Below are 10000 nucleotides of genomic sequence, written 5' to 3'. Positions count from 1 at the left end.
GGGGAGGGGAGGGGAGGGGAGGGGAGGGGAGGGGAAGGGGACGAGAGAGGGGGGGTATGTGAGGGGAAGGAGGGGCAGACTACTGAAGGGGGAGGGGAGAGGAGGGGAAGGGAAGGTGGGGAGAGAAGGTGTTAAAATTGAAAAGCAGGGGGGAGGGGAGAGGGGGAGATCCGGGGAGGGGGAGGGAAAGGGTGGAGAGTTAAGAGAGGGGGGGATGAGATGGAAGGAAAGGAGGAGGAGTGAAGGAAAGTGAGAAAGAAGAGTAGGGGGAAGGAGGAAGAGGGAAGAAGAGAGAAAAGGAAGGAAGGAAGAGATGGAGAGAGAGAGAGAGAGAGAGAGAGAGAGAGAGAGAAACGATAAGGATAATGATCAGGAAAGGGAGATGAAGAGGAAATGACGTATGTTGTTATTATTATTATTATTATTATTAATTTTCGAGGAAATATGTATTGAGAGAGGGAGAGATAGATGGATAGATAAACACAGATAGATAGATAGATAGGGACACACACACACACACACACACATGTAAACAAATACACTCACACACAAACACAATTGCACTGTACAAACACAGCCACTGTATAAACGCTTACGTTCAAACTTACACACGGACAATACGCACACACAGAAACAGTCATATGTGCACAGGCAACCCTTACATACAGGAAACAAGTAAATACACACATACAGAAAAATGCAAAAACCGACACACGCACACACCAATGCGAACACACATATGTACACAGTGTATACGCGTACATACATACCCTGAAATACACACATACACGAATACACACACACACACATACATACATCTGATAAATGTATTATGACTCTCTCTCTCTCTCTCTCTCTCTCTCACACACACACACACACACACACACACACACACACACACACACACCACCAACACCACACACACACACACCCGCTCATCCCCCCACCCATCCACAGACACACACACACACCCACACACACACACACACACACACACACACACACACACACACACACACACACACCACCAACACCACACACACACACACCCGCTCATCCCCCCACCCATCCACAGACACACACCCACACCCACACACACACACACACCCACACACACACACACACACACACACACACACAATCAAGCGCGGGCAAACAAACACACAAACAAGGAGACAAAGACAAACGGAGGCGCACAAAGGCACAGACAAACGCACAAACAAAGATGGCGGCGGAAACGAAGGTAATACCAACTTTTTTCATTTGACAAAACTTTTAACAAACGCGTTACACCGCCTCTCTCTCTCTCTCTCTCTCTCTCTCTCTCTCTCTCTCTCTCTCTCTCAGTTTCATTCTTTCACTCTGCCTCTGATAATTTTTTCTCTTACCTCTCTCTCTCTCTCTCTCTCTCTCTCTCTCTCTCTCTCTCAAATTAACTCTTTTCACCTCGCCTCCACTCCCTTCCTTCCTCCCTCCCTATCCTCTCCCTCCCTCCCTTATCTCCCTGTACTGAAGTTATTATCTGGTTCCTCACTCTCCCTCCTCCCTTTCTTCTTCCTCCCCTTCCCTTCCTCCCTCTCCCTCCTCCCTTTCTTCTCCCTTCCCTCTCCCTACACAACTACCAACACCTTAATAACGTTGCTTGATTAGTCTACTGCCTTCCTTCATTCCTACACTTCCTTCATTCCTTCACTTCCTTCATTCCTTCACTTCCTTCATTCCTACACTTCCTTCATTCCTACACTTCCTTCATTCCTACACTTCATTCCTACACTTCCTTCATTCCTACACTTCCTTCATTCCTACACTTCCTTCATTCCTACACTTCCTTCATTCCTACACTTCCTTCATTCCTACACTTCCTTCATTCCTACACTTCCTTCCACTCTTCCTTCATTCCTACACTTCCTTCATTCCTACACTTCCTTCATTCCTTCACTTCCTTCATTCCTACACTTCCTTCATTCCTACACTTCCTTCTACTCTTCCTTCATTCCTACACTTCCTTCTACACTTCATTCTTATACTTCCTTCATTCCTTCACTTCCTTCTACTCTTCATTCACTACTTTACTTCATTCTTTGTACATCCTTCCTTCTTTCCTTCCTCCCTCCCTCCCTCCATCCTTCCTTCTTTCCTTCCTCCCTCCCTCCATCCTTCCTTCTTTCCTTCCTCCCTCCCTCCCTCCATCCTTCCTTCTTTCCTTCCTCCCTCCCTCCATCCTTCCTTCCTTCTTTCCTTCCACCCTCCCTCCATCCTTCCTTCCTTCCTTCCCCATTCCTTCTTTCACTCCTCATTTCCCTCCCTCCCTTCCTCCTCCATCCTTCTCTCTCTCTCTCTCTCTCTCTCTCTCTCTCTCCCCCTCCCCCCTCTCTCTCTCTCTCTCTCTCTCTCTCTCTCTCCCCCTCCCTCATAATCATCCATCCATGCATCATACCTCTCTCTCTCTCATCCTCTTTCCTTCCCTCATAATCATCCATCCATGCATCATACCTCTCTCTCTCTCTCTCTCTCTCTCTCTCTCTCTCTCTCTCTCATTCTTTCCCTCATAATCATCCATCCATGCATCATACCTCTCTCTCTCTCTCTCTCTCTCTCTCTCTCATTCTTTCCCTCATAATCATCCATCCATGCATCATACCTCTCTCTCTCTCTCTCTCTCTCTCTTAATCATCCATCCATGCATCATACCTCTCTCTCTCTCTCTCTCTCTCTCTCTCATTCTTTCCCTCATAATCATCCATCCATGCATCATACCTCTCTCTCTCTCTCTCTCTCTCATTCTTTCCCTCATAATCATCCATCCATGCATCATACCTCTCTCTCTCTCCCCCTCCCTCATAACCATCCATCCATGCATCATACCTCTCTCTCTCTCTCTCTCTCTCTCTCTCTCTCTCTCTCTCTCTCCCTCATAACCATCCATCCATGCATCATACCTCTCTCTCTCTCTCTCTCTCTCTCTCGGAAGCTGGTGCGAATAAACACTACGTCACAGAAAACATACACGCCTCCTAAAACGGCTATGTGCACACTAAAAAAGTACACACACACGCACATGGAAAGATAAACACGTACTTGAGAGAGAGAGAGAGAGAGAGAGAGAGAGAGAGAGAGAGAGAGAGAGAGAGAGAGAGAGAGAGAGAGGGAGAGAGAGAGAGAGAGAGAGAGAGAGAGAGAGAGAGAGAGAGAGAGAGAGAGAGAGAGAGAGAGAGAGAGAATGATGACAATAATAATAATAATAATAATAATAATAATAATAATAATAATGAGAAGAAAAAGAAGAAGAAGAAGATTAATAATAAAAATACGAATAATAATAATAATAATAATAACAGTAACACCAATAATACCAATAATAATAATAATAATAATAATAATAATAATAATAATACCACATATGCCATTAATTCAAGACGATTTCCCTCAACTGGATCATAGGAGTCCCCTCAACCCCTCCCTCCCTAAGACTCCCCCAAGCTGAGAAAACCGTCTGCTAGGAGAGAGAGAGAGAGAGAGAATGTGAGGCGTCCACGGTCTGAACAGGTAAACGTCTCTCTCTCTCTCTCTCCCTCTCTCTCTTCATATTATTTCCCTTCCTCCTCCCTCCATTTCAGTCTCTCCTCCTTCCCCCCAATCTCTCTCCCCCTCACCTCCCTCATCACCTCCATCATTTCTCTCAACTTCTCGCTTTCCCTCCCTCCTTCCCTTCTTCTTCCCCTACATCCACCCCCTCCTCTCTCTCTCTCTCTCTCTCTCTCACCTTCCCTTAACCTGTTACCTCCCTCATACTTCATCCCTTCTCCTCTCTCTCTCTCTCTCTCTCTCTCACCTTCCCTTAACCTGTTACCTCCCTCATACTTTATCCCTTCTCTCTCTCTCTCTCTCTCTCTCTCCCTCTCTCTCTCTCTCTCTCCCTCTCTCTCTCTCTCTCTCACCTTCCCTTAACCTGTTACCTCCCTCATACTTTATCCCTTCTCCTCTCTCTCTCTCTCTCACCTTCCCTCAACCTGTTACCTCCCTCATATTCATCCCTTCTCTCTCTCTCTCTCTCTCTCTCTCTCTCTAATCACCGTGTCGCCAGCTCACCCCTCCCGCTACAGGGCGAGGCAAAATAATAATCCACCCCTTCTTTCCGTAATGAGCAATAAAAGCCAATTACAGACACACAAAATAGGATTAAACTTTTGCAGAAATGGTCGCCTGAATGAAGGAATAGGCTCTCCTGTCTTCCTCCTTCCGCCTTCCCTTTTTCTTCCTTCCTCCTCCTCTTCCTTGCTACTTCCTCTTCCCTCCTTCCTCCTCCTCTTTACGCCTTGCTTCTCTGTTTCTTCCTCTTGTCTTCGTTGTCGTCGTCCTCTTCCTACTTGTCCTATTCCTACGCCTTCTCCTCCTCTTTCTCCTCCTCCTCCTCCTTCTCCCTCTTCTTCTCTTCCTATTCCTCCTCCTCCTTCCCCTCCTCCTCCTTCTTCTCTTGTTTTTCTTCCACTCCTTTCCTCTCTCTCTCTCCCCTTCTTTCTCTCCTCTTCTCTTTCCTCATCCTTGCTCTCCTCCTCTTTTACCACTACTCTCTTGATGTGTTTTTCTTCCTGCTCTTTTTCTTCCGCCTTTTCTTCTCTTTCCCTACTCTTTTTTTGTCCTTTTAAAGCTGCTCTCTTTTCTTCCTCCCTTGTCATTTTCTTCTTCTCTTTCCTCCTTCGTATTGCCTACTCTCTTTTCTTTATTTTCTTCAGTATTTATGCTCTTTATTTGGTTATTATTTTTTATTTAGTGGAAGATGTGCTCTGTGTGTGTGTGTGTGTGTGTGTGTGTGTGTGTGTGTGTGTGTGTGTGTGTGTGTGTGTTTTATTCCATTAAATTCTCTCCCATATCTATTATTATTATTATTATTATTATTATTATTCCTATAATAACGCATTTATATTTAAGGAAATTTTATACTTTTGTGTAATTTATTTTCTAATCCCCTACTTTCTTTCTCTCTTTCTTTCTCTCTCTCTCTCTCTCCAAAACCAAAAAGAGCAAACGGGGACGGGGAAAAACGCGCCGGGGGAATCTCCATTACGCTCGCTCCGGGGCCCCCCACCCCGGACCTAAACAATAACAAAGCCACTCATCGAGCATCATTACAGATTTAAACTTACATGCGCGCGCTGTCTCACTTTTTGGCACTTTTTCTCTCCTATTTTCCTTCTGGGATGTTCATTTTTAAAACTCGTCAATTCCATAATATATTTTCTTGTTTGTTACCGCTATCTGGTGGTGGAGAGGGAGGCCTTCAGGCGGTGGCACTGATATAACCGCGCGGCTCCACTGCCTGGGTATACAATGTCCCTTAACTCCCTCCCTATCCCCAGAAAGGACGATGGTGGACTGCAGGAGGAGAGGAACTATAGCCTGCAGCCCACTGGGATTATGTTCAAATATGTCTCGGGTTGTAACTATAATTACTACTACTACTACTGAACAATTTGGAGAGAGAGAGAGAGAGAGAGAGAGAGAGAGAGAGAGAGAGAGAGAGAGAGAAAGAGAGCAGTTTCAGACCGACTTCGACCCTACATAAGAGACCGTCTTGTAAAAATTATAAATATCCTTCATTACCGTATTAACTATAAAAATAAATAAATAAATAAATAAATAAATAAAAACTAAATATACGCGTTTAGTAGAAAAAAGATGGAAAAAATCCCCCAGAAAAATCACCATTAACCCCTTTCACGCTTAGGAGAACTCTACTTCCTTCCAGCAAACACCACACGATTCTGTTCACCTGAGAGGGGGTCGTTAAGGTCTGTTTTCTTATCGTTTTCTTCTCTTTGTGGTCTCTCCTGACGTTTACCTCTCAGACAGACGATTTTCCGAAGCTGGGTGGAGGGGGGGTTGCCAGAAGGGGTGCGGTAAAGCCTTCAGTACACCTTTTAATACTAGATTTTTTTGAGGAATGGAAAAAACCGTCTGATGGAGGATTCATGTATTTGACCTTTATATTAACTAAGTGACAAAATATACAGAGCAAGAAAAACTATCCTCGAGGTGAAGGGACTAATGAGAAAAGGGTACAGTATGATGACACACACACACACACACACACACACACACACACACACACACACACAGAATGGAGCGAAGAAATATGGAAATGTACACAGATTTAAAAAGCACATTAATTTAGCACACTATGAACCATAAAAAAAAAGATATCTAATATTCCACATCCACTGATCACCTTCTTCTGCTGGCTAATATTGCTAAGCTGAGAGAGGCTTGGTGTGTTTCTCTGCCTAATATTTCACCTCTTGTACTTGTCACTTTCCTCTGCTGGCTAATATTGCTAAGCTGAGAGAGGCTTGGTATGTTTCTCTGCCTAATATTTCACCTCTTGTACTTGTCACTTTCCTCAGCTGTCTAATATTCCTAAGCTGAGAGAGGCTTGGTGTGTTTCTCTGCCTAATATTTCACCTCTTGTACTTGTCACTTTCCTCAGCTGTCTAATATTCCTAAGCTGAGAGAGGCTTGGTATGTTTCTCTGCCTAATATTTCACCTCTTGTACTTGTCACTTTCCTCAGCTGTCTAATATTCCTAAGCTGAGAGAGGCTTGGTGTGTTTCTCTGCCTAATATTTCACCTCTTGTACTTGTCACTTTCCTCTGCTGGCTAATATTCCTAAGCTGAGAGAGGCTTGGTATGTTTCTCTGCCTAATATTTCACCTCTTGTACTTGTCACTTTCCTCTGCTGGCTAATATTCCTAAGCTGAGAGAGGCTTGGTGTGTTTCTCTGGCCATAGATGATTCTCTCTGATATGATGCGTCAGGGAGGAAAGTGACGGACATGCCCTAAGTGTGAAGCAGACGCAGTGAAATAGTAAACCAACTTTTGTCCATAACTGTACACAATTAAAATGCTAATTATCAAACTTTCGTAACCGATATATATTTTTTAATTATCCTTGTTACCTAGACTATTTTTTGGGGGGGTGGGGGATTATTTTTTTGGGGGAGGAGCAGAATTTTGGAACGGGGGGGGGGGCAGATTCCATTCTAAATTATCCCTTATAATACTTTTTTGTTAAATGTAAAAGTAGAAAAAGGGAAATATAATTTAATGAGAAATCGTAATGAAAAGGTTAAATAACGCAGAGGATAATTATTAAGTAGAGAGAGAGAGAGAGAGAGAGAGAGAGAGAGAGAGAGAGAGAGAGAGACTCATCTGGCTGGACATTATATACGTGAGGTAGGAACGCGTTAGATAGACAGACAGATAGAAGACAGAGATAGATAGATAAAACTGGGCGAGATAGACAAATTGACAAAAACAGAGACAGACCGACTAAGACAGATTTTTGGATAGACAGAGAGAGAGATTATTAGAGAGACAGACAGACAGAGAGATAAACCAAAGCAAAAACTCTCTACACTGTTCACCTGATCAGCCATATAGCCGTGGTGTGGCGAGGCGTCTGGTACGGATAGCGCCAAATCGAAGTTCTCCCCACCCTGCAACACAACCACACCCCCATCAGACTCACACCAAAACACTACTACTACTACTACTACTACTACTACTGCTATGCCTACAACCAGTAAAACGCCTTTGTCGGCCAGGTATGAGCAAGGGCATTTAAATCCGAAAGCACTGCAGTGTGGCCATACACCTGGCTATCAAGTTTGATGCCTGTACCACAAACTGTCTGGTCTGTGGCCTTCTTTTGAAGATTTTCGACACGCGCCAGGGTGTGATGAAATCTGTCAAAATCAAACCTTAAAGAACTGGGCTATCATATGGTGCAAACCACGCAGTGATCGGCCCTGTGGTTGCTGAGATATAAGCTTCTCAAAAGCGTAACAGTCAGGCCAGGTGGGGCCACTCAGGTGAGAAAATGCCACTAATTGACGGGAAACTCGTGAGGGCTTTGGCCTCGCACATAACTATTACTGCTACTCCTTAGACTACTACTACTACTACTACTACTACTACTGCTACTACTACTCTTTTCTTTTTAATATCTACACCTCCAACCATTTGGGAATTATATTGTCAACATCATTTGGCTTGTCACTCAGTGTAGAGTCACCCACAGGCAGAAGGAAAAGAAAAGAACGAAGGAAAGAATGACAGAAGAGGATGGAAGGAAAGAAGGATGGAGGAGCGGACAGGGCAGACACCCGAGAGCAGCACTACATCAAGTGAGTGGATGGTGAGTGCCCCACCTACCACTAAATAATAATAATAATAATAATAATAGCACTGGTGGTAGTAGTAGTAGTAGTAGTAGTAGTAGTAGTAGTAGTAGTAGTGGTGGTGGTGGTGGTGGTAATAGTGAAGTAGTAATAACAATAATAATAATAATAATAATAATAATAATAATAATAACAATAATAATAATAATAATAATACAAATAAACATTATGATTATTACTATTATTATTATTATTATTATTATTGCTATTATTATTATTATTATTATTTCTCCAGGAACTTAAACCCTGTCTCAAAATCCAATTTATAAATCATAATAAATAATAATAAAAATTACTTACAAATGAAAAGGTGTACATGGGAGGCATTCCGCAGACGCACACAAACGCACAGCCTCACGCACACATACACTTACGCACACGGGGGTAGGTAAGGTGTACACGTGTAGTAGCTAGAAGGACTAAACTCGCTCTGTACAGTTAATCTCAGTACAGCTCTACTTTGTAACAATGTACTTAAGCACAGTAATACAGGATCACAGAGCTGTCTCACTCATGTACTAAGATAGAGTAATTTTCAAACGTCACAAATGTACTAATGAGCTACAAGATTTCACATGAAATTCGTAGCACAGTCTCACACATGTACTAAACCAAGGGAAAGTACTCTGGAGCTTCACAAATGTACTATCAAGCACAATAAGATGTTACAGATGTACTAAGGGCTACTAAGACGTCTCACACAAGTACTACGCTTGAGAAATGTACCTTGAAGTGCCACAAATGTACAAAGCATTACATTTAGCACAAGTTCAACCCAAAACAATAATTCTCCTTTCTTCCGCTGTTACATTAAGCACTTTTTACATGTACTCAATCGAAGTAGCACATTTTAAGCTTCACAAATGTACTACACTGCACATTAAGGGGCTCACAGATGTACTAAGGCCGGGAAGTGTACATCTAAGCTTCAAGAAATGTACTAAAGACGAGATTTCACCCAAGGAGGTCAAAGGTCACGCGTTCTTGGGAGGTCAGGGAAGAAGGACTGGCAGATGACCCCTCTCTCTCTCTCGTGACCTCTGACCTGATCTGACCTGACCCACATTCACGAAGATTCTCAGCAAGTTCTTACGATAAATACATTTCTCTCTGGCACGAAATTGTTACGCAAAAAATGTTATTCGAATCCTATTATTATTATTATTATTATTAATTACTACTACTACTACTACCACCACCATATTATTATTATTATTATTATTATTACCATTATTATTATTATTATTATTATCATTATTACTATAATTATTATTATTATTATTACTACTATTATTATTATTACTATACTCGGTTCCACGGAGTCTGACGCACTGATTTTGCCAGCCGAGGACAGGTGGATCTGGTAACACTGCGCGACGTACTCGGGCGGTGCTTGGTGGATTTCCGTTGTGTTTGAACCTGCACCAAATTGACTTTGTATTTCAACCAAGGCGCTTATTCATATGTAACATACCGGATTATACAGATACAGATTAAAGCAATGATATCTTTAATGATAAATATGTGCCTTTTAAATTACTAGAGATAAACCTGAACGACAATGATAACAAAAAGTAAGTAAAGTCGCGACTGGACGCATACGGACAAGGCAGCGACTGTGGCGGGAATTCAGACGTTGATAGCGAGGTGGTTCCGAGGTTCTGTGAAGGCTGGAATGTTTTTCCCACCACTACTACAGTGTCACAGTCTACAGTGTACACCATGCCCTTCATTACCTCATCTACTAATATACAACCTGACC

General features: G+C 42.9%; 1 protein-coding gene across 1 annotated transcript in view; it reads right to left on the bottom strand.

Annotated features, from left to right (window-relative positions):
* The window catches only part of LOC145414863 (uncharacterized), a 392095-nt gene that overhangs the window by 78621 nt on the left and 303474 nt on the right, over positions 1-10000 (bottom strand). Inside the window, exon 2 of the mRNA XM_080284288.1 lies at positions 7423-7494. Within this exon, the coding sequence (XP_080140414.1) occupies positions 7423-7494 (72 nt within the window). The remainder of the gene's footprint in view (positions 1-7422; positions 7495-10000) is intronic.

This window comes from Coenobita brevimanus, chromosome 13 (genome assembly GCF_032717465.1).
Source record: "Coenobita brevimanus isolate Jiangsu-jjx chromosome 13, ASM3271746v2, whole genome shotgun sequence".
NCBI lineage: Eukaryota > Metazoa > Arthropoda > Malacostraca > Decapoda > Coenobitidae > Coenobita > Coenobita brevimanus.
Note: the sequence above shows the minus strand (reverse complement) of the source record. Positions and strands in the feature narration are given on the sequence as shown.